The 24,619-nt window shown below is 46.0% G+C and overlaps 5 protein-coding genes across 5 annotated transcripts; 1 reads left to right on the top strand and 4 right to left on the bottom strand.

Moving 5' to 3' along the window:
• Positions 1–593: 593 nt before the first annotated feature.
• On the top strand, positions 594–2,878 carry PtA15_8A323 (uncharacterized protein; the record flags this gene model as incomplete). Its single annotated transcript, XM_053171741.1, has 5 exons — positions 594–1,317; positions 1,405–1,617; positions 1,713–2,365; positions 2,472–2,594; positions 2,675–2,878. The coding sequence occupies 5 exons, from the start codon at positions 594–596 to the stop codon at positions 2,876–2,878; spliced, it is 1,917 nt and encodes a 638-aa protein (XP_053022974.1).
• Positions 2,879–3,367: 489 nt separating this feature from the next.
• On the bottom strand, positions 3,368–4,454 carry PtA15_8A322 (uncharacterized protein; the record flags this gene model as incomplete). Its single annotated transcript, XM_053171740.1, has 2 exons — positions 3,368–3,522; positions 3,611–4,454. The coding sequence occupies 2 exons, from the start codon at positions 4,452–4,454 to the stop codon at positions 3,368–3,370; spliced, it is 999 nt and encodes a 332-aa protein (XP_053022973.1).
• A 175-nt stretch (positions 4,455–4,629) lies between these two features.
• Positions 4,630–5,344, bottom strand: PtA15_8A321 (uncharacterized protein; the record flags this gene model as incomplete). The annotated part of the gene is made up of 3 exons (XM_053171739.1): positions 4,630–4,955; positions 5,102–5,183; positions 5,273–5,344. 3 exons carry the CDS (start codon positions 5,342–5,344, stop codon positions 4,630–4,632), a joined length of 480 nt encoding a protein of 159 aa, XP_053022972.1.
• A 6,013-nt stretch (positions 5,345–11,357) lies between these two features.
• Positions 11,358–12,431, bottom strand: PtA15_8A320 (uncharacterized protein; the record flags this gene model as incomplete). Its single annotated transcript, XM_053171738.1, has 4 exons — positions 11,358–11,444; positions 11,524–11,636; positions 11,737–11,970; positions 12,047–12,431. The coding sequence occupies 4 exons, from the start codon at positions 12,429–12,431 to the stop codon at positions 11,358–11,360; spliced, it is 819 nt and encodes a 272-aa protein (XP_053022971.1).
• A 1,616-nt stretch (positions 12,432–14,047) lies between these two features.
• On the bottom strand, positions 14,048–17,705 carry PtA15_8A319 (uncharacterized protein; the record flags this gene model as incomplete). Its single annotated transcript, XM_053171736.1, has 16 exons — positions 14,048–14,063; positions 14,131–14,232; positions 14,307–14,561; positions 14,643–14,845; positions 14,921–15,028; positions 15,105–15,208; positions 15,295–15,463; positions 15,540–15,616; positions 15,672–16,012; positions 16,094–16,251; positions 16,321–16,632; positions 16,701–16,870; positions 16,950–17,109; positions 17,207–17,420; positions 17,500–17,582; positions 17,673–17,705. 16 exons carry the CDS (start codon positions 17,703–17,705, stop codon positions 14,048–14,050), a joined length of 2,505 nt encoding a protein of 834 aa, XP_053022970.1.
• Positions 17,706–24,619: the final 6,914 nt, after the last annotated feature.

The following is a 24,619-nucleotide window of genomic DNA, read 5'->3' as shown; positions in this document are numbered from 1 at the left end:
CATTAGCCATCCTTATCTCTTGTTGTCTTGCACTGTGAATCTCACTGCTCATGTGATACAACATACTTGTATAATGGCATAAATTCCCAAACCACATACTGATTTGGGTCCACCAAAATTTAATTTTGGCCTGTAGCTAACCCTTGTAACCACATAACCTGCCAAACCACATAGCAAATTCTGTCCACCAAGGGGTATGCAGTTTCAAGGGTTTGAGTGTTGTTCCTCATCAATTGATTTGGTAGGTCTACGTGACATTGGTTGCTTGGGGTTCATTGCTGATTCAGATGGATGAGGATGGATGACAAGAAGTTTGCCTTCGATTTGGATTAGACGCGATCTGACGTCATCCTTTTACCCCGTGGGGTTTGGACCATTCTAATTTCTCCTGCTTCGAGTCTTCACGGACACTTTAAAACACGCGAAGGAAGACCAAGACGCGAGGGACGTTCAAGGAGAAACGGTTCAACCTGAACATACAGGCCAGAGAGAATCCGGGATCGAAGCCGCTCGAAAAATCATAATATCCGCTGAAGCGAAGAGGAGAGAAATCGAATAAACCCAACTCGAAGCCGACCAGAAGCAAAATCACAATGATAGAAATCGAGCGATTGAGCACACTATCGTCTGTCTATGACCAGCTAGACGCATTGCTTTCATCTCCGTCACCACCTCAGTCGATCTACGTTCAATCCGCGTCAAACTTGGATTTTTCGCTCGAACTCTTGCAGCAGCTATTACGGAAATCGACAAGCCAACTACCAAATCAATTACCCAGCTATCTTCAAATCAATCTGGATGAGATTTTGAGTTCGAGAAATTTGTTCCAGTCGATTCTCAACCATTTCTCAAACTGGAATCCACCTTATCATCTTTCCAACATCCAATCATGGAATGGCCAAACTAGTATCAATAAGAGCAATCCTTCCTCCGCTTTCACTTGGGATTACTCACAAATCGCCAACGAACTCAAGCGCAACAGACCCAAGGGCCTACTATCTCAGAGGAAGAGCAGCTCATTCGACGGCTTTTGCGACGGACTTCGCGTGATCTGTAATGAACTATCCTCAAATCCGCTTGACCCGCCATCATCAGGCGGCCCATCGAAATTCCCAAGATTTATCATCTTGAACAAACCAGAACTGCTCAGATCATGGAAGGAATTCAGTATTCTCACCTCTTTCACCCGTTTGGCTGAGCTCTCGGGTTGCTCGGTCCATACCATCTTTGTCTCCGCTCTCCCTTGGCCGAAATTGAGGCCCCGATATGGTGCACTAGATCCGATATCAATTGCAATCCCTAGGCTTTCTGAAAACGGTCCGTTGTTGGTCCCTCTATTGCTTAGTTATTGCTTGTGGAAGACTAAGATTACTGATTTACGTTTTTTCATTAAAAACAAGCCAGATTTAATTCAAATTCTGACATCTGATGGACCCCCCGAGGTGGCCACAATTTCTAATCAGGAATTGAAGAATCACATGAACGGAATTTTCCAGGCTTTCGTCACGTTTATTGTGGCTACTTTCAACTCTCAGACCTCAGCGGACCTGTACGAGCTCTCTATCCTTGTGAATCGATTGTGGCCAGACTGGATTACTCGAATGGACGAAAGTGGCTGTTGAGTATTTAGCTAAATCGCTTTGTTGCTTTCTTTCACCAGTTTACCGATTGCCGTTATTATCCACATTAAATTTCACTCGCGCATGATTCAGCCTCTTTCAAGGATACGGCGAAAATGATCTTGCTGAGCAAGCCGACGATTGAACTTGAACAGAAAGCTTACGGGTCTCCGGTTTGGCATCTTCCTTCTTTTCTGACCAAGCCACCTGGACTAGACGATTCTTCAGCAAGCACATATGATGACGAGGAAATGGCCCCCTATGAAGAGTCCACTGAGTCGCCTCAGAAGCAGACTGAGCTTTCGCCTAAAAAACCACCCCTATTGCTTTCACCTTCGAAGACGAGGATCAATCAGATCTCTCAAACCCCATTCTCGACCCCTTCCAAGCCGCGCCATTATCTTTCGATCTTCTCCCCTTCAGTGACGAACCCTTCCTCCCAACCTGGCTCAACAAGCACCCGACATCGCTTCACGACTCATTTAACGCCAATGACACCCAGGATCCAGACTGTCAAGTTTACCGCTTCAATCGACAAAGGACCAGTCATGTATCAACGCCAGAAAACCATCGATACCTTATCTTTATCGTTGCCCGTAGTCGCCCGCTTCCTTCTCGTCGCCGCATTCATTGCTAGTTTTAATCCTGCTAGGACCGACATTGGGCTCTTCTTAACAAGCAATGACGGGCTCAAGAAGCGCAAGGCAAGGGGACCCAGAAAAATTCAACCTGGTCAAGTCATCCGAGTAAACTCGTCTCATCCTTTCGGTCTCTTTTTCATCTCGTCTGATCGGTTCATATTTATTGATCCCGGCTTTCTTGTGACAATTTTCCGCTATTAACAAAACACAGGCGAAAATTCGCCAAAGATTATTGGGGCCAAAAATGTTTACAATTGGAAGGTTGTTGGCGATTTTCAGTGCGATAACTGATCAAGAAGGGATCAAGTTTAATGAGATTGATGTACTACAACAAGTTAAGAGCTTCTTTATGACCCCTTATAACCTGCCATTCATCCGGAAACTTATTTGTATGGCTCCTTTGCCTATATCTAGATTGGAACATTGATTGAATTCAAACTGCTACTCAAAGCGAGTTCATCGACTGCATCGACACTGACCAGCCAAGCAGAGAAACCACTCGAATCTATCAAACTGATAGTCTCTAATCTATCATCTTCTTCCGAGACTCAAATTCTAAGGATCTGCGATAGTCTTCAATTTAATCTTCTAAATCGCATGTGGGAATCTGAAGACTAAATTAAGAGTAAACCAAATGAAATTTAGACTTCTATTGACGATTGAATAATTATGAAAAAATCAATGAAAGTTGTTTGGAAATGGCATTGTGCTCTATTCATAAAGGTGAATGTATTTGAGAATATCTAAAGTGTGAAGTTTTAACAAAACTATTAATTAGAGCACTCTAAAGCTCAACCTGGAATTCAATGACCATGTAGTTATTTTTGATTATAAAGGAAAGCGGTCTAGAAATCACTATATGTTTTTTTAATGAATGTAAATGCGAGTATATATCTAGGACACCTGTATTCAAGCCTAAATGCAAAGGTTTAAAAAAACAATTGTGTAACTTGAGTTTTTTTATTTCATCTTTTTAAGGCCCAATCTCTCCTCCAATGACAATGCAATTTTTCTGAAACAAGTAAACGTAATTTCTTGGAACAAATGACAGAGAGGATAACCATGTATTCAGTAAGCAAAAATATTAGATCGCGCAAGCATAAAGTGTCAAAGTTTATAATTTTGCTCAATGCATGGAACTTTGACCAATAACTGGGTAGGGAACTGGCTTAAGAGTTGAGGCGACGAGATGAGCTTAATCAACGGCACCGGAGCCTTTGAGAGCAATGTACTTTTAATCCGAATCGCACCCACGTGACCAGCTTTTCGCTTTAAGGTACAATGCCAAGATAAGATACATGGCTATACCAATTGGAATCCAATGAGTTTGCTGCTGTCTCGCAACATGACCTGGTTGATACTGGGTCATTCCTCTTTGAGATTCGTACTGGCTGATTCCTCCTTGATATCCGCACTGGGCTGATCCTCTTGGACATCCGGACTGGTTTATCTCTCTTTGATCGCCGCGCTGGGCTAGCTCTCTTGCCTCGGAATCTGACATCTCATCATCTGACGATCCGAACAACCAATCTATCCACAAGGAAAGCCGGTGAGCCACCCAACTGATTGGGTTCCAAGCGGAATAGCCACCAGGCTGGGAACCCGCTTCCAACGACAACTCCCTTGCGAATGCCAATGCTTCTTCTTCATCAAAAGTTCCGTTGTAGAGTTCGGCTAAGGAAGATGGATGATGGCCCTGACTGGGTGCTGGTGAATAGCCTCCAAAGTAATCTGCATGGTGAAGTGGCCCTGCTCCTTCAAAAGGGTCTCGAAATTGTGGCGGAGTTCCATGGAACCCTTGATAGTTAGGTTGCCCTGCTCCTTCAAAAGGGCCTCCAAATTGTGGTGGAGATTGAGTTGGATTGTGGAACCCTTGATAGCCTGTAGGCTCTTCAAACAGAACTGAATCTGGGTCAAATTCATCTGGTATTTCAGGAGGAGGTGAGGGAGGAGGTGAGGGAGCAGAGGCTGCAGGAGGGGCTCGAAACGCTCCTCTTCTTCTGGGTGTGACTCTCAAGCGAGCCCATGGGGAAAACCTAAATGGTAGAGCCCATCGAGAAAATCTAAATGGCAGAGCCCATCGGGAAAGCCAAAATGGTACTGGCATCCGATGTCGACTTCCAGCTCGAGAAGTTCGAGGGATCGCGTACGACTCAAGCAGTGCAGCTTGTGTGGCTGCTTCATCCTCTGTCATCTCATCGAAAGGCGCATTTTGGTTTGATGGACCACCTGAAGGCCCTTGAGAAGAGGAACGAGGTGTCGATCGCCCTCTTCCTCCTGGTAAGCGCGGCAATGAGGGTAGATAGGATCTCAGCCTGCGTCGAGCTTGGCGTGGAGGTGGGCTCTGAATCGTTTCAAAAGATTCCCATTCAGGTTCTGCGGAAGAGAGATGAGTCTCTGGCGGAGTTCGAGGCTCCCAAGTAGACTCCGCTGGGCGTGGCGCAGGTGGGTCGGGCGCAGACGGAGGTGGGCTGGAGGGAGCCAGAGTTGGATCGTGCGGAGGCGGACGTGAGGTGGAGGTAGGCGGACCGTGTGGAGGAGATGCGCCGGACGGAGGTGTAGGCGGAGGTGGGCGTGACGGAGCCGGAGGTGGGCCGGACGGAGGCGTAGATGAGTCGGCCGAAGGCGACGCAGGCAGTGGGGGCGAAGATTGTTGGGGCAGTGACGTGTCCGGGGAAGGCGGGTGGGGCGATGACTGGCCAGCCGAAGACCCGTTGAGCCCATTCGCCAATTGTGATGCATACTCGGCACGACGCTTTGCCTGATATTCTTCAAGTTGCTCCTTCACCGAGTCGCTCGGGACCGGCGCCGGCACCGGCACTGGCGCCGGACTGCCATTACTCGCCCGAGATTCTCCCGGTTGCTCCTCGATGCGCGGGATCGGCACCCGCACCCGCACCCGCCCCGAACCAGTGCCGTTGCTCTTAAAATGGATCCATCGACCAGTGAATCAAGAACTTCATCGTTAGCGCCCGACATCCTGGTCTACATAAGGCCAACAGGAGAACTCACACTACTCTTTTTGCCTTTGGCGGTGGACTTTTTGCTTTTCGTGGCCAGGTTGCCAAGTCCAAGAAAATTCATGTCCCTTGAATTCTCAGCCGCTCCATGAGTCATTCCCACGGAAGGTTGATGCATTACCTGAAACAACTTTTCACGCAGGATCGGATCATCAGCTTCAAAAAAACACTTGACAGGATTAATGAGGACGCCCCCTCCCCTCGCACACGAATGAAAAAGTCTCACCAGGAACGGCAGTACTACAGATATATGTAACATTGCTCCGAGGTCCGGGGTAGTAGAAAGAGCTGCCAAGGGGGTCTGATGGGTGCCTCAGGGCTGTGTAAGAATCAATTTCCAAACGAGCTGAAGCTAGAAAAATTGGCTGGGAAAGACAACCATCCGGCGTCAAAGGAGGACTTTCAGGGATTTTGTGATCAGCTGAGGTCTGCCAACGGCCACACCGAACTCGGCGCCAACACTCCAGCCCATGCAAAGCAATCCAGACAAGTCGCAAAAACTTCAACAATGAAAGAGCGATGATCCAGATTCGTTGTATGTTTACGTATGTACAGCAAAATGACATGTGGTCACTCCTCAGTGGAGCCCAGCTTTGGCGAGGACGAGAATCAGCGACGGGTGATGGGATCGGCCGGTCCATACTGACGCGAGAGGATACGCGGCTTCAGACATCTTACCAACCCGGTCGGAACGAGAAACTCCGCTTGCCCGCCAGACCCAGACGTTTCCAGCAGCAGGCACTACGGCCAACATTTAGTAGGGCGAAAGCTTTGTACAGTCCGAGCGGAAACAGGAATCATCCTCAAGGTCGTGTTGTCGAGAGCTGATGACATTAGAAAATTGTAAGTGCAAGACCGAGGGTGAGCACATGGCGAGTTGTTTGACCAGCAGAAATACCCACTTGGCACTATTAGGGCAAAGTTTTTTTTTCTTCCATAAACTTATGCTGAAAGTTTGGCTGAGAGATGCAGTAAGTTGCCAAAATTCATGCAGGTAGCCTGTATAGTGGCAGAACGCCTTGCCCTGAATAGCAACTCAGCTTGCATAGTTTTGTGTGCATCACAACTTGCCAAAATGTATGCAAGTTGCACATTGGGCTCATTTAGCAGCGCTGAAGATTAGTGGAACATGGCAGTGCGGAGCCAAGACATCAGTAATCATTCAAGCCCGGATAAAACATCTCAAAGAAGGAGGAAGCACTCATTTCATTACCATGACCAACCTTTATCTTGACAGCAGCAAACTGAAACCTCCTTAACAAGCCGGCACGGGAAAGGGGTTGATTGGGCACTGCCAACGGTGGGTCACTACTTTACTGTTATTGGTAGAGCGTTGTTATTGTAGCAATTTTTGGTTACTCTACTCTAACCGGACTGGCAACTACGGTGAAATATGGTGCAATATTGACAACACACTGAAGGGGGTTTTTTTTTTCAAGGACACTACAATATCTATGCACAGAGCAGCAGTCATCAAACAAGATATTGAGCAATAAAAGGCCATTTCGGGGAAAATTTGGCCTCTCATTGCTCATTAATGTGTTATAACATGTTACTTCACCGGTAACAGCCGTGTGAAGAAAGGCCAGTTACAATAACCGTGACACAGCTATCTGTGCACTAGCGTTATTCATAACCATGAAAAAAATAACTGAAGGTTGCTACTTTACTCTGCAGGCCTGGTTATTGTAGAGTAAAGTAGCAACCCACGGTGTGGTGTGCCAAATGTATTCCAAGTATCAAATTGCATGGAGCCACAGTTTACTATTGAGAAGGAGACATATTTCTAGATGTATTATTTCATAATTGAATTCTACAGGTCATTTAACCCCTAGTCACTCACTGGAACCACTAGGCTAGCTGTACTCAGTCAAAAGTTATTAGGATTATACTGTTTTCATAAGCAGAATTACATACTGTAGAGATATTTTGATAGTAAATAGTATAGAATTAAACTCAAGTACATATTTATAGTATATGGGTGGTGTGGTGTTGGCCCTGCCCATGTAACAAGGCATGGTTCCACCTGTGGACACCTCCAGGGTTTTTGTTTGGCTCTGTCAGCCACAGAGTACATGTCACAGTACCTTACACGTACCAAGTACCTATAATTGTTCACATTACATATAGCACATTCCTTTTTACACCTTTATTACATATGTATATCATTAGATACAAGCTTAAGAATGTACTCCTGTTATACATCACATTACAGATAACCATAGTTAAATACAGTTACCATAATGTACTGTTGTTATGAGAGTTAAGTTACGTGCAACAGTAAGATTACAATACATTGTAATATTACTGTACACGTGAAATACCCAAGACAGGTATCACTCATTTATCCCTGTTATGCCTCAGTCCCCATTTACATAATATATTGGTTATGATATAAATACATAAACAATACATGATGTAATCCAATTCAAAGAGCACTGAATGGAATCACTGATTGGTTATGATCAGCTAGTGTGCACAGCTACTGATCTAGGATCAGTACTGATCATTACACTGCCCTGATCATTTCCAATGTTGATCCTCATGAGGATCTGCTTCCCTTGAGCGCTTCCAGTTCCCCCCTGGTCCTGAAGCGCCTCCAAGCGCCTCATGTTCCCTCCTGCTCTTTTCCCCTCTATATAAACACACCTCCCAGGACTGTTTATCCCTCAGAATATTATTATAGCAAGGTTTAACACATACATAGTTAAACAGTGCCTTCATTCTCACCCATCTTTCAATTCAGGAATAACATCAACTCTTGATTACCCTTACCTTTCTGTAGGTAAAACCACGAACCCAAGTTGAGTTATTCCTTGGATACCTATTAACACTCTGTGTTGATCTGGATGCACCTTAATTGAGCAAGCCTCTCAGTCAAGATTACTGATAGAGTGAAACCTTTTACAGGTCTTACCACAAACCCATTGGCCCATCCTTGGCATCTTACACTATCATCTTGCTAGTAACAACCCTCTCAGACACGGTTAGTTACCTACAGGCTGACAGGCTCCACCCACGTACCACGGCATGGCTCCACCTGTGGACACCTCCATAATTGTATAGGCTCCATGGACACCATATGGGCACCACCACCACAACCACATGGACACCTGTATGGTGGTCACACCAGCAAAAATCCCTCACAAGGATCCCCACCAGCAAAAATCCCTCACATTTTACTATAAAAGGAGGAGATTTTCACTCCTTGGTTTTGGCATGCCACTCAGGCAATCCTAACCAGAACACACATCTCACTCAGAGTTACAAGTCACATCCACATAAAATCCAGTAGTGTGATCTCAATCAAGTTGCCCATCAACATCTTTCATGCCTCAGAGTAGTTCTAAGGAGTCAAGTAGCAAGCACCACCCACTTGTGCTCTTAACAAGTCAAAGTGATCTTAACCAATTTTGCTAGTAACTGAAGGTTAAGGAAGAGGGCAAAGACACTTTGAATAGTTCACATATAACATCAGTTCTCTCAGAAGTTTTGTATCAGTTTATCTCCTCTTTCATATCACAAACATATAAAACCATATAAAACATATCCTACGTTAAGACTCATTTCCATTATCTGACTCAAGGCTGCTGTAAACCACTCCAACCCCATTTCCCATACAAAATCCACTTTCCACTGAATTCAAGTTTGATCTAGGTCTGACAAGAGACTGCTGCACATAGTTTTCTCTATCATTAGTTTGCCACAACAATAAATAAATTTGTTGTGATAGCTCTTGTGTAGTACTAGTATCATAGAGGGGCAGGTCTTTCAAACCACCCGTAACAGTTGTAATAGCTTCTTAGATCTTTGAAATAGTATAACTGGTATTTCCTCCTCACAGAAATGCCACCCGTCCCAGAGGAGTTCTCACAACGGTTGGCACTGCTCCATGGAATTGACCCCCATCCGCTGCAGTCCTGTAAGCATCCATCTACAATCTCCTTTGTAAAATAATTGGTTTTGGCTTCTGCACAAGTGCAAGATGAGTTAAACAAGGGACAGGTGATGTGGAACTATTTACAGCCACCCAGCTTGAAGAAGTAAGTTGAGTGCAACCCATGGCTCTAAAAGCAAGAAAAATACAGGATAATTATCCATGATATTTTGCATCTTTGAGGAGGATACTGAAGGAAAAAGTTATCTAGCAATTGGAAGAATCATGTTGGTTTGAAAAAAATCCACATACCAATCTTTAAATTTCATAGGGAAAATAAAAGGGGGCAGGGCTTTTTTTCAAACAACATCCAACAGAATTTTTAATGCTATGTTTTTTCTACTTTGAATGATCATGGAATGGTTATGGGATGTATTTGTTAAGTGCACATTCACTAGGGGGGTTCACGATTGGATTTCACCAGCAACTTTTTATCACCTCACCAGTAGAGATGTGCACGCTGCGCAATTAAATTTTTAGCCTCACGCCAGGAGGATTTTATGCTGGCTGAGCAAAGGAAACATACTGGTGCCCATCACACCATGAACCTGGGCAGGTAAAGACCGGCCATCAATCTCACACACCTCAACCTATGAAAGGCCAATCATGGGGTCAACAAACACCCATACATGCACCCCACTCAATGACCAACCTGGTCTTTGGGTGGATACATACTCCACTCGATGACTTTGGGTCATCGAGTGGATCACCACTACCTGGTCATCGAGTGGGTACGCACTCCACTCAATGACCGAACCGGGTCATTGAGTGGAGTATTTATCCACTCGATGACCCAGCCGGTCATTGAGTGGGGTGTGTATTCACTCAATGGCCAGACCGGGTCATTGGTGTGGATCCACTTGATGGCCGGACCAGCTCATTGGTGTGTATCCACTCGATGGCCGGACCGGGTCATCGACTGGATACACACTCCACTCAATGACCAAGCCGTCATTGAGTGCACACACCCCACTTACTCCACTCAATGACCCAGTCCAGCCATTGAGTGGATACACACCCCACTCAATGACCGGCTCGGTCATCAAGTAGATACACACCCCACTCAATGACCGGCTTGGTCATCGAGTGGATAACTACTCCACTCAATGACCCGGTCCGGCTATTGAGTGGATACACACTCCACTCGATGGCTGGACCAGGACATTGAGTCAAGTAGTTATCCACTCAATGGCCGATCTGGTCATCAGGTGGATATTCACTCCACTTGATGTACCGTTTGGTTCATTGAGTGGAGCGGGTAGCCCACTTGATGACCAACCCGGTCATCGGTGGAGTAGTTACCCACTCAATGACCAACTCGGTCATTGGTGGAGTAGTTATCTACTTGATTACCGGGTTGGTCATCAAGTGGAGTGTGTATCCACTCAATGACCCGGTCTGGCCATCAAGTGGAGTGTATGTGTCCACTCGATGACCTGGTCCGGCCATTGAGTCGGTATGGATGACCCAATCAGTTCATCGAGTGGAGTGTGTACCCACTCAATGACCTGGTCCGGTTATCAAGTCAAGTATGTAGTTATCCACTTGATGACCGGCTAGGTCATTGAGTGGAGTGTGTGCAGTTGATGGCCAACCCGGGTCATTGAGTGGAGTGCGTATCCACTTGCTGACCAGGTTAGGGGTGTTTGTGTGTGTCCAATCACCGGTGTTGGGGAAGAGTTGAGTGTGTACCCAACCCAATGACCCATGTTGACCAGCCATCAGATGGAGTTATGCATTCCAGGTGATGACTGGTATTGACCAGTCATCAGAAGGGGTGCCGTAAAATTTTGCTGGTCCCTGTTGGATGACCAGCAAAGTTTTACCATTTCTGGTGGTAATTTTATGGCCCAAATGTGCACCAGCAAGGAAGATTTTATGGGGTCACCAGGAGCCAAAAATCCAATTGTGAACCCCCCTACTGAATGTGGGATAGAGAAAATGAAAGAAAATGGGCCATCTTGGAGCACAAAGACAAGCAATCAAGTTTCTGTATATCATAGCTACCAAGAGAAATATATAATAGCTGCTAATACTAGATGAAGCCATATAGGAATTGACCAAAAGAAATCCAAAGCTGCATTTTGAAAAGAGGTTTCTCGGACGTAATTCTCAGCCCGCCCTTGTGAGGGTGACCATTCTATATGCCGTCTGCGAGGGAGCCGGTACGGATCGTCACTTTGCGCGATGTGGCCATTCGGCTCAAGAGCTTCTTCTCTTTGAGAATCTGGCCAATCATCATAAAGGATTGACCTCCGAGAACTATGAGGACCTTGTCGGTGCCGGAGTGATTGAGTGGAAGGTACATCCGTCGAATCTTGCAGTTGATCAATATACTCATTCGCCGACATCTGCAGTGCCTCTTTCATCATCTGATCCTCAAGTCCTGGATCAAATGCCGCGGATGCGCTGGTGGATTCTGGAAATTTCTCAGATTCAGATTCAAAGAGTACATCAGCAAAGACTGTCCTTCGACTGTCGAGAGCTATCCGCACCATGTCTGTCCAAAAGTGATCTACGCTGAGCTTCCTCGATTTGTCGAAGTGTCTGTTGCTCATAATCGCTCGCTGAAGCTCTCGTTACAAGACCTGAGACTTCATGAGGACGCAGAGTATCATGAGAGGCATTCAATGCTCGCCTGAGCGAATTTCGAAGTTCACGCTCCGGATCCTGGTCCCTTGAAAACTGCAGTACACGAGCCAAATCCTCCTCCTCGGTTCTTGGATGTTGATAGCGATGAACTCTACTGGATTCTGGAAATTGCTCATATTCAGATTCAGAGAGTACATCAGCAAGGAACACACCTCAATTCTCGAGAGACATGCGCACCATGTTGGTCCAAAAGTGATCTACGCCGAGCTTCCTCGATTTGTCGATGTGCATTCCGCTCATAATCAGTGGATGAAGCTCTCATTGCATGTGCCAATTCCAATTCTTCATTGTTGCCTTGTGGTCGATAAGATTGATGGTGCGAAGCATCTGGCGGTAGCGGTTGATAAGATTGACGGTGCGAAGCATCTGGCAATTGGGGTTGATAAAATTGTTGGTGAGAAGCAGCTGGCAATTGTGGTTGATAAGATTCACGCGGCGAAGCATATGGCAGATGGGGTTGATAAGATTGATGATGGGAAGGGTATGGTAATTGATAAGATTGATGGTGCGAAGCGTACGGCAATTGGGACTGATAGGCTTGATGATGGGAAGCATCTGGCATTCCTGCAAACCCCTGATCCGGGAAAGGTGCATGTATCAAAGTCGGACATCATCAGAGCCGTGGTTCCACATAAATGCCTTCTTCAAGTCACAGACCGGAAGGAACACTCACTCCTGGCCCCATGGAAGGCATTGCTGGCCCCATTGAAGGCATTGCTGGCCCCATTGAAGGCATTGCTGGCCCCATTGAAGGCATTGCTGGCCCCATTGAAGGCATTGCTGGCCCCATTGAAGGCATGTGTGGTTGAGCAGAGTGACCGGGCTGCATAGGAGGACCCGAAGGCCCTTCCCTTCTACTGGGCCCCCTGGGCCTGGCAATACTGGGTACCATGGCTGAGGCTGTTCTAAACATGTTGTAGAGGTCTTCACCGTGGTTTTCACTGGCAGAAGAATGATGAACTTGTTGAAGAAGCTATCATCGGTCATAGACACATCAGTTTCAAGATCTTTCCTCCAAAGCATCAGAGAATGGCTACACAAAAAAAAACGCGAACCAGAAAAAGTATCACAGCTGAAAACATGGGAAGCATTTCTGAAAGAAAAGATATGGATTCTTCTCTCAGAAGTGGGATATGTGATCTATTCTTATATGAGATATGCCACAAAGAAAACTGGATTGGCTCGCAGATGAAAGTATGAAGTTCCTGGAATGTGTAGATGCAGATCTTTCAGGGACCCTGTGACACTGATAGAAAAAATGGGCAGGCAGCAAAAATTAACACAAACGATTTGAAACTTTCCCGCTTAGTGCGGGGTACTGAATATGCAGCACTGTCTGTGAGCAGATTGAAATCCATTACAATACGTAGACGTGTGCTTTGCTCAGCGCGTTCCCATTTTCTGCGCGGAAATTGATTCAAGTGTAAATCAGAGAGGGGCACCAACTCAGTACAGCTTCTGAAGGGACGTTGGTCTCAAAGATGACAGCTTATAGTTATCGTGGAGTACGTAATCCAAACAGCTATTTTCCTCTGTTGACCAAAATGTCTATGCGAAACAAATTTCCATCACTGCAGAAATCTCTAACTGCTCGGACAGTGCGGTTATTATGTATACTGATTTTGCCCAACAAAATTCGGCACTCTGCTGGGTGATGATTGCGTACCTCGTCCGTGCGGACAGGGTTTTGCGCAGTGCGGCAAATGATGCTTGCACATGAGTTGTTGGCCAATTATCCTGGTGATTCCGTCAAGAAGTACAGTTAAGTGACCAACGATTGTCTCGGCCGGGAATATGGACAGGACCAGACCGACCCGCTGAAACAGCCCACAAACCACTCGAGTGATGGATGCGGCATGTTGTGCGGGGTGGTAGGCCTAAGTCTACAAGGGCCTGAGTAGTAGCCGCCAAAGTTTCAATACTAACAAGAATACGTGGGCAAAAGACACTGGCGAAATTTTATTGAATTAGTGGTGCTTTCTTCAGAATAATATAATTCAGTTGTTGGACATTAGATACAATAACATTATGACGAGATGAGTAGGAGAGCTGGGAGTCTGACTGGGCATGCATAGCACTACGAAGGTTATCTGATTCAAGTTACAGACGCTGGACTGCTCGCGATTTTGAATTGGTCACGAAGGGAGAGTGATCGGAGGTGCGCCATGACTTGATCGCTCAATTGGCACGAACGCTAAAGAGGAAAAAAGATTGGATCAGTGCTGCTTGTGAAGAAGTGGACAAGTAGATCAATGACTGACATCGTGAAAGCGTCACTTTTCCAACTGGCCGTCGAGCTTGCTGCAGATTCCTGCTGTAATGCTTGCTTTTCGACCATCGAGTTTTTAGAAGCCCAGTCGATTCTGCATGCGTTCGCAGATATCTTATCAACTCCCCGACCCGCTTCGTGGTGAGCAAAGTATTGAACCAGACTGACATTTTACTTTCTCGTTGGGCAACGATCTTAAACGTTCCTTTCTTGGATTTATCGTCACTGGTGACAATAGAAGATTCATCCTTCTTGGTAGTAAATGTTCGTTTGATTACGTCCATTTTGGAAACTTTGTCATCTCCCTCGGCAGCTTCGAGCCGCTCCCGAATGTCAACAAACTGAGCGTCTAGTTGTGCAAGACCGGTACGAATTCCATCTTCGACGGCCTTGGAGATCTGTTTCTTGACCAGTGATTGAGCACTACAACGAGATCGAAGAAGCAAAACTGTTGAGAGGCAATCGCCATAAACTCTCCAGAAGAGGAGCGAGGAAATCACTGACAGAGGTTTAAGGGTAGAGTAAAGGAAATTGTGCTTGGTCTCCCTGATTCCGAAAGCCAATTTGTCAACTTTAATTTTGACATCTTTCACCACGAAAACCCGATCCTTTGCTTCCGAACTTTCAATGTGGACCTTTCCAGAGACTCCGTTACCCGAAATGACCACATCTGCCATCCCAGAATCTTTAATCTTTGGGAACCCACTCTGAATATGGCGGTGCCGTTGGAAATAAGATCAGCACATACGCCTGCGGCATGCCAACTATTGCAACTAGCGCACCTTCTTGTGAACATAAAAGGCGACATCACGAAGGTCTGCTTGCACCTGACTAAAACTGATCCAAAACGAGTGCCTGTTCGAATTGGGTATCTTCTCGTAAGCAGAAAGCTAAACAGCGAAATTTCGCGGGAGGAAGGGTTAGTTTTCGTCATCCAATATGGTACTTTCAACGAAGTGTGCTTACTTTGAAGTAGTTGCGCATTTCGAGCTCGACTGAGTTAGGAAGGAGATTTTGACCCTCTAAGGTGAGGTTTTCAATGACCAAGTCCAGCTGGGAGTCGGTGTACTCTGGTGTTGGCAAATGCATGTGTTGAGAAAACCGCAGGGGGGCTTGACAAGGGGAAATGAATCTGATCCAACAGCGGTAGGCTTACCGATACGTGGGATAGGAATGTAGCCGATGTGTTTGAGAAGTCCTGGGAGGATGACAGTGGTAATATCTTCCCAAAGCTGAGTCTTCAATTTTAGGTTCCCCTCGGAGTTCAAGAACAAATCTTTTGTCAGCTTCTTCCAATTGTGACCAAAGCGAGTATTGAGCTCGTCCTGATGGCGCGCGCGATAACCGATCACGTCAGTATGAGAGTTGCACATGATAGTGAGGGAGGTTACCACTACTCACTTCAGCATAACTAGTGAAAAATCTTTCGATTTCGTCAAATAACGTTTGGCGATGCTTCGCGTACTTGTGATTCCAGACTACAAACCACATATCAGTGAAAGAAGCATGTATGCAAGGAGGTTTCCGGCTCACATTTCTTGCCAGATTCGTTGATTTCTCTTCCAGCTTGATCGCACGACTCTTTCATCACGTAGCCTGGCTCTTGCAAACACCTTCGCACGTATTTGTCAAGCGTCTTGAACCAATGCTCCAACTCGGGATCGTTCTGAGCAGCGACATAGATCTCGTTGATAGCATCAAAGATTGGTTTCATCGAAGATCCGTTGGCAAAACGCTCAAGAAGGGTTCGCATTTCGTGTTGAGCTTCTTTGAATGTGGGATCATTGAGGACGTCCCCGCTTTTATTTGCAGCGTGAGAAGTGATTCCTTGCGCGTGACCCTTGTAGGACTCGGCTAAACCTAGGAAGAAGTCACTGCGTGAAGCAAACATGAGATATTGTTAGCTTGAAGTGACAAGGTAACGGAGTGAATTCTCCTGAAGCAAAAACTCTAACATGGCTTCTTGGTAATCTCTGTGACGCTGCTGTTCAACAATCACTTTTTTCAGTCGGTAGATGAATCTTTCGCGCCTTTCTTTCGGGAATTTATCTTGAATATAAACTTTCGTGTCGTCTCGCGCCTGCCGAGCCTTCTCTTTGTGCTCCTCAGGAATCTGAAAAAGCGGGGTTTGGTAAGCTTTCTTGGAAAAAAATGGGAACATCAACCTCGGGGCTTGACATACTTTTGCAATCGCGTTTCCATAAGCTTCCTTCAAGCGATTTTTCTTTTCCGAAGTCATGCTGGCCGCAGCGTTGGCTTTGTCAGACGCGACTTGGCCAGCATCTCCAGCAGTCTCCTTAGCCTGCTGGCGATCATCAAGATGTTTCTTGTCCTCGGCAGATGATTGGACCTTGTTGGCGGCATCTCCAGCGTGTGATTGGACTGTGTTGGCGGTATCCACAAGTTCTGACTGTCCTTGTGCGAGATAATCTTGCGCCTCTCCTGCCATCTGTTGGAGATCGACCGCCTTCTCATGTAAACCTGTCGAAGGGACCTGGTAATGCAACACAACTTGATAAGCAAGCATCTAGAGAATGATTTTACAGACAACAAGGCACACACTTTCTCATGAGCTGCACGTCTTTCGCCATCAGGTCCCACCCATTGATTGGCAGGAGCAGCTTCATCGACTTTCTTGAGGGCGTCTTCAGTTGGCCGCGTCGTGTCAGCTACTTTGACCGCCGCATCTGCCACCACATCGCGTGCTAGAACCCCAATGTCTTTCAACAGCTCTGAAATTTCAAGAGCCAATGCGGAGTTAGCTTGCAATTGGTTTTTCTCTGTGAAGGTAGAGCTGGCAAATTGTCGTACTTCGCGTTTCAGAAGACGTATAAATAAGCTTGGCCAGGGTGCGGAGGTGTTGAGCAGCAGCTTGGCCGTCGTTTTTGGCCTCATCCTTGCTTGGTGCAACTCCAGCGGCCCCTTTGAGCTTTTGGATATGAGAGTCTGTATCTACATGTTTGGTGTGGAACTACACATGAGGATGGTTACCGTAGACCAGTTCATAAGGATGTAAGCTTCAAACGCGTGTATCTGGAAACCTTTGTCGATCGATCGAAGGGCCTCACCAAGAAATTTTGCATCAATTCATCCGCGTTTTTCTTCTTGACAATGACCCTGAAAGTTTCGATAATGTCACGGAAATCCTGAACGAGCTGCTTTCCATCTGCACTCAATTTGCTTTCCTCAATGGGCGAGTTCTTGATCGCGTAAGTCAAAGATTCGTCGACTTGAGCATTCGATGGATATTTGCCCGATCGAAAAGCCTGGATGATTCCGTAGCTACCGCGAGATGGAAACGTTGCTTGATTGATTGATAGGTCTCATAAAAGAGGGACAATGGGCGAGAACGTGTACTAACAAGCGCATCTTTCGCTCCTCATCTTTGGACTTGAGATCCCTGTCGGTTGGGTGAGTAACTGCGTTTGCACTGGGATTTTCGGCCTAAAGAGTGAACAAGAAACCCGTCAAGGTTGAATGAAAAATGGGATATATGTACTACAAAAGCATCTCGAGGATGGTCAACAGACGCACAACTTCCTTCACAGTGGCCGGGGCGGTGGTCATCTTGAGGGTGGAGAGTCAAGCTAATGAAAATCCTGATGAGTTCAAAATGAGATCGATCTCGTCGAATACAGGGTCGAAGGCGGGTTGGGGAGGGAGGGGAAGAGCAGACTAGGAGCGTGATGAGGGTTGTGTTGGTGGGGGATGTAAGCAGAAGTGGTTCGAGAGTGGCTGTATGACGAATTAACGAGTTAGAACTTACAAGTTTGGTTGTAAGAAGTTGTGGACTATCAAATCGAAGACTGTTGATCTATGATGCGGTGTTGGAGGAAAGTTTGGCGATAGCAGTGGGAGACTGGTTTGGAGCAAGGTTTTCTTTAAAAAAAAAACACCCTTTCCAAGTTGAAGAAGGGATGAATCTAGAACCCTAGCAAACTTGAGATGGTTGGAGGGGGGAGAAAGGGAGGACGGTCAACAGGCGAGCTGCAGCTGTGGGTTGGTTCCACTGACCAGCCAGGCAGCCAGGAGTACTTTCGCGCGGAGAATTTTAATTGAGAATTAATAAAGATTCCAAAGACTCAAACCAGGAAAGAAGGATGGAATGGAAGCGATCAGGTAAACCCAATCGGGTCCGTTCTCGGTTTCTCTCCGATCGAGCATCCCTCCTGCCTGGCTGTTCCTCCGGCATGTATGCATAGCTCGCCCCGCTTGCAGAGGTCACGGGTGCTAGGCTGTGCTAGGATTAAAGCAAACGGGTCATAATTATCAAGGAAAGAACAACCTTGAGTGTATCATGGAGGCCGTCCATCACATTTCACAGGAGAGAGCACGCAGATACATACTTTTCGGCTGAAAATCATTCATGGAAAATACATACTCACAGTTCAGCGGTGGTATTACACCTAGACCAGGAGATAATACGTCATCGTCACCTGCACCAGGAAGCCAGAGTCTGCTGCTCTGGATCTATCCGAGTGGAGATGACAGGAGAAGGAGGCACGCTCTTATGTAGAAGCCAAGGACTATGGATCCAGCATGTAGGTGCGAGGGGTTATGACGCGTTATGGAAGCAACCCGTTCAGGAAAAGATTGAAGGAAGTACATAAATATTTACAACGGAGGAATCAGCAGGCATTCTCAGCCGTGTTGGAGGCATCTTGATCGTGTGGATATCGCACATTGTGGGCTATGGAGAACCTCAGAATGAAATCGGCCGATTTGACCGACTGATCCCTCAAAGCGAGGTAATGAAGGAGTCGACTCTGCTTACTTCACCCCTATCTTACAAACAAGCCTATCAGATGGAGAGACATTCCGAAGGAGCACACCACTGCCGCTGTCCAGATGAGGCCGTTCCCAGGAACGTTTTTTTAGTACACCTCTGGTTAGGTGCATCAGCTCCCCATAGCTCCCCATCCAACAAAACCCTGCAAGCACGTTACTCCCTCTGTAATTGCAGGGAGCATGCCGTCCCGCGGGACCCTTCGAAAGGATGCCCTCTGGTTGGCCCAATGCAACAAGAGGTTGACCACTAAGCCTGGGGATTGTTATGAACCACCGAAAGTTGTGCAGGTTTAACAGGAAAAAATCATGCCTGCAAACTTCAAATTTCAGATTTCCAGGGCAGTTTTCGCGCCATGCAGCCCGCAATGCTTGAGGCCAGTCGAATTTCCATTTATTGCTTCTTCTCCCATAGACGAACAACAATACCCAGTTTCTTTTCTTTTTGCAGCAAACTGAGGCGATAAGGCACCATATATTTACCAACATCCAAAATGGCATCACTCGGCGGTTGATGATTGTACATATTACTGGCAAGTAGATCGTAGAGCTTGGCATTGAGGTAGCAACTGAAACGTCAAAAAGGAGCGACCGTTTGACACATCTATGAAAAATTTCATGCCGATTGATCAGCCGGCGGCTTGCGACTTGTCACTTGATAGGACTGCGGCCTGCCCACAAGGTGTGCGGGACTGCGCGCAAGGGTCTGGCCGGGAATTGAACCCGGGACCTCACCCATTTTGAACGGAGCGCCCTAAGGGTGAATCATACTACTAGACCACCAAACCGATGATGTGACGGTTCCAACGACGGTACATGATTCGGATCCGAGTCTCACTTCCGCAGTTGCTGCGGTGATTCCAGGTCAAACTTAAAGGAGTTCCACTCTGTTACCTTTTGGCAGGGAGGATTTGTGCCCAACATATTGGAGGACTTCCCATCAATCTGGGAACTCAGATTTTTCCAGATTTTGTGAGGAAATCTGGGCTCCATTGTCCCAATTCCTAGATCTGCATAGATTTCCCGGCAAAATCTGGGGAAATCTGGGTTTCCAGATTGGCGGGAAGTCCTCCATTAATTACCCCCTTTTGTGGTGCATAGATTTGGAATTGTGGTACATGGAAATGTACATATTGCAATTCCAGGAAAGCTTGGACAGATACACCACAGGAGCAATTGAGAGAACATGGGATGTTGCCAAAACTGTCCCAGGAATCACGTGTCCTGGAAACCACTAGGACCACCATGGAATGTTGTAGTTGTCTTGATGGCAATAGGACAGATTTTAGACGGAACTTTTTCACTGATGTCCTCATCAACCGCAATGGTTGCGCGATCTGGGGTTTCTGGGACGTCAATGTCCTTAGAATGAATGGACCAACATTAAGTGGACAACAGCCAGAACCTAGCCATCCTGTGGATACCTGGGTTCTCTCAACACTTCCACCACCGTCTGTAGGTCATTTGGCAAAGCTGCACAGTTGGTGTAATGCTTGGGTTGCCAGAACAAACATTCCAAGTGTCCAAACAACATTTTTGGGGATGCTTAGGTTCCTGGGACGGTGTGACAAAACATCAAAAAGATGTTTACATTAACCACAAATTCTCCTTGATGGCAAGGTCCCCCAACTTGAGCGTTGCTGGAGCAGGAGGGTCTGACCAGCCGGTTCTGGATGCTCAGTTTGCATTTTTTTTTTGCTTTCCTGCGCCCACCTGCAAAGATGCTTTGCCAAGTGAGCGTTTGAGAAGACAACTTGATTTTTTTTTTTTTGCCTTTGATGTTTTTTTTTGTGGGATCTGTGTTTTTTAGGTATTTATGTTGCAATTCCATCCCATGGGTATAAAAAATGCTAATTAGTGTAACTTGCAAGAAGCCCTTCAGCAGGCCTCCTGGTTATAGCAGGCTATGGTTTCATGCCTGCATGAGTTCCTTTTGCCAATCAGCACCTTTGGGCTCAACCCATTGCCAACATTGAGGGGTGGATCCCTCAACGCGCTTCTGGTGTGCAGAGGGGCATGCATCAGCTCAACCTTGCTGGATTGATTGGCCAACAAATATGAAGAACCCTTGCTGTCCCAAGAACGTTGGTGTGTCTGCCCCTCTCCACCAGGATTCCGTTGTGACAACCAACCATTTCTTTCCTGGTAATTTCTGACAGCTTCAGAATGTTGTCCCCTGCGTAGGAAATCAACGTTTGGGGGACGCAGAGGCAGATTATCAACAAAAAGTTGACCTGCTCCTGTGGTGTCACTTCAAGGATAATTGAATTCCCCCAAAAAACTGCTTAAAGTTTGAGGTTGGGAAAATCATTGAAAAAAATCACTCCCTACTGAAAAAAATGCTAACTGAGTGTGCTCAGCCAAAAAAAATGAAAATGTGTCAGACTGAGTAAAAAACAATGGGGCACATTTTTGGGTTGATATTTTGGATGGGCCTGCATGAGGCCCGCAGGGGCCCTTGCCAAGCCCATTGGACCCATTGAAAAACTAGTGTTTGTTTGGAATTCCCATGCTCTGCTAAACTATGAAATGAGTCAAACTGAATAAAAAACAAGGGGGCACATTTTTTGGGAGATTTTTTAACGGGCCTACATGAGGCCCACATGGCCCCCACAAAGGCCACTGGGTGCATTGCACGAGTAGCCTTGGTTAAGAAAGCATATGCTCAGCTAAGAAATAAAAATGTGTCAGACTGACTCACTGAGTAAAAAACCTGGGGTACATTTTTGGGGAGGTTTTTTGGACGGGCTTGCATCAGAACCATATGGGCCAACAGGTTTCCTAGGGAAAGGGATGGGCCTTGAAATACCTTCTGTGAGTGCACAAATGTCATACAGATGTCAGAAGCCCTTCAATATCTTCTGTTGATTAGTGGTCAATTGGTGCTGTTCTGAAACATCATATGGGCATTCTTAACCATGACTACTTTTTAGGTTGGCCCAACCAGCTTTGGGTGGGCCCATAGGGGCCTGATGCAGGTCTTTCAAAAAGCCCTCCCCAAAAGTGTGGCCCCGTGTTTTTTACTCAGGTTGACACATTTTTCCTTCTTAGCTGAGCATAGGCCTTCTCAACCAAGTCTACTCTTTCAATGGGCACAGTGGGCTTTGTGGCGGCCATGTGGGCCTCATGCAGGCCTGTGAAACAAATCTCCCCAAAAATGGACGACTTCCTGTCGAGTCTGAGAGCCTCCCAGATCTCAATTTACACACCCAAATTCTTAATTTTTGACAAAAAGAGAAGTGTTTTCCCAACCCTACAATTTATTGATTTCATGTGCACTGGTTGATTTTTTGATAGGTGTTTTAATTTAGGATTTAGAGGGGCATCTAGAGCTCTCTAAATGACAACGGGAAGTCATCCAATGTGCCCCCTTGTTTTTTATTCAGACACATTTTTGTTTCTTAGCTGAGCATAGGCATTCATGACCAATGCTACTCTTTCAATGGGCCCAGTGGGCTTTGTGGAGACTATGTGGGCCTCATGCAGGCCCGTGAAAAAAAATCTCCCCAAAAATGTGCCCCCTTGTTTTTTTAAAGATGGCCCCGTGGGACCTGGGTACCGGTTGAAACCCGGGTACCGGTGTAAGACTCAAAAGTGGTAATGAAACCCTTTTGCTGAATGGTGAAGGGTATGATGGAGTTGCAAGCTCTGCCCTTCTGTTATCAGTCAACAAGACCCACCAAGCTCAGCTTGGCAAGTTTTATTAAGTGATAGGTCTGGTCTGTTCCAGATGAAATCTGTTTGATTGGCAACGTGTAAGTGTTTAATTACTTTGTTATAAGGGTTGAATTGTTGTTATAAGGGTTGATTTATTGTTATAAGGGTTTTAGGATTTGAGTGTGGATGAGTGTTGGGTGACTTGTGAGTTCTGGGTGAGAAACTGGGGAGCAGACCACTGGGGGTGGAGAGAGCTCCTTTTATAGACAAAAGTGGAGCCCCAAAGGGGCTTGTGGGTTAGGGTTTCAGCTAATCTAGACAACAGGGTGAGGGATTTTAGCTGGTGGGAGTAGATACAAATGATTTCATAACCCCTCAGGGGCGCATGAATGGTGTCAGAATATACAACAGAACATTCTAAACATGCCAGGGGTGCATACATAATTTCAGAATATACAAAAGAACATTCTAATGCATGCATGAGGTGAAATTAGACTGCATGAGCTGTTATGGAGGGGGAATTAGTGTATACACAAGTCCGAGGCTGCAGAAACAGTGTAAATGATGTCATACTATGTATATAAAGGAGTGTATGTAGTTAATATGTAATGAGTGTAGCCTGAAAGGGAGATGTATGGCTGTATCCTATGATATGTATAAGTGTACTATTGTGAAACTTGGGTTGAGGCAGGTGACAGCTGGGTTACTGGGGCTGGCCGTGTGATAGGTGTCCATGAGGTGTAACTTCCACACTAGAGGGGGCCCAGGGGTGCTTCCAGTGGTGACTAGGGATGAAATTGGCCGTAGAATCCATTTCTGGGGTCCATTTGATGGTATCTTGAGGCCTATTATGGGTAATTATGTGGCATAGAAAAAAACTTTTTATTTTTCCACTTTTCTGTCCACCACACCGGTTGACGCCCGGGTACCGGTTGATACCCGGGTACCAGGTTGAAATTTGGCTGAAATTAGGTACCAGTACCACACCTGGCACCTCTGCGCGGGACTGGTGTGGTGAGCCTAATCAAAAAAACTTTATTACATCACTCAGACACCTACTACAAAGGAATCAGCGCCAAAAACCCTCTAGAAATCAATCCGGTACACATAATCCACGCCCACAGACACTTCATAACAGCCTAGAATCATCTCTACAGGCGCCCTAAACCCTTCAGTATTTGCTTCATGGATGGCCCTCCACAATGGATAATAAAATATGTACAAATTTAGGTTCAACGTGGGAGAAAGTCCACCATCAAACAGAGCCAGACTATTAGGAAGGACCCTGAGTATTGAGTACATTTTACTCCTCTAGATTCCAGCAAGGCGTAACTCCTTCTCAGATACATGGCGGCTGATGCGCCATGGTTATTGTTTCCTCTTATGTCATCCCAAGCCATGTGGTAGATGCCTTGTTGGTTTGTTGCCTTGTCACCTTGTTGGAGGCTTTTTGTACCCTGTTCCCATCTTTCTCTTTGCCTCAGAACCACCTGTTGTCCCCTCACTATAAATGTAGAGCCTTTTGGCCCATTCTGTTTTGTCCCCCATCAGATTGTCACTTTGCATCCCTGGTCACAGAATAAGAATTTAGCCTATTTTACCACATATTTTACAGTATATTTTTCCCCTTGATTTTGTCTAGAAAACACTATTCTCAACATCTCATCAGCCACACTTTTCTCATACTCTGATTCTTGTCCCATATTACTCTCCCAACCTGAGAGGCAGCTTTTCACGCACTCATCCCTCTCTAAGCTCTATTCCCCCAAAGAGTAGTTCCACACTGGCGGTAACTCTGACGGGTACCGGTGGTACTTACAGCCAAAAATGTAGCAAAAAAATATTTAACATTTTTTATTCCCCAACTAACACTGACTACCACACATACAGACTATATATAGATTGTTGAGTACTATCACTCGTCAAGTACTATTGTGTTTCTCTTGCCTTTTGTCTACATCTTCTGATTTTCTTTAGCTCCTTGTTTCCACTGCGCCAAGACACCCTCTTGGATTTTATTGTTCTTTGAATAGAAAGCA

This window comes from Puccinia triticina, chromosome 8A (genome assembly GCF_026914185.1).
Source record: "Puccinia triticina chromosome 8A, complete sequence".
Classification (NCBI taxonomy): domain Eukaryota; kingdom Fungi; phylum Basidiomycota; class Pucciniomycetes; order Pucciniales; family Pucciniaceae; genus Puccinia; species Puccinia triticina.
This window is presented reverse-complemented; position numbering and strand designations above follow the sequence as displayed.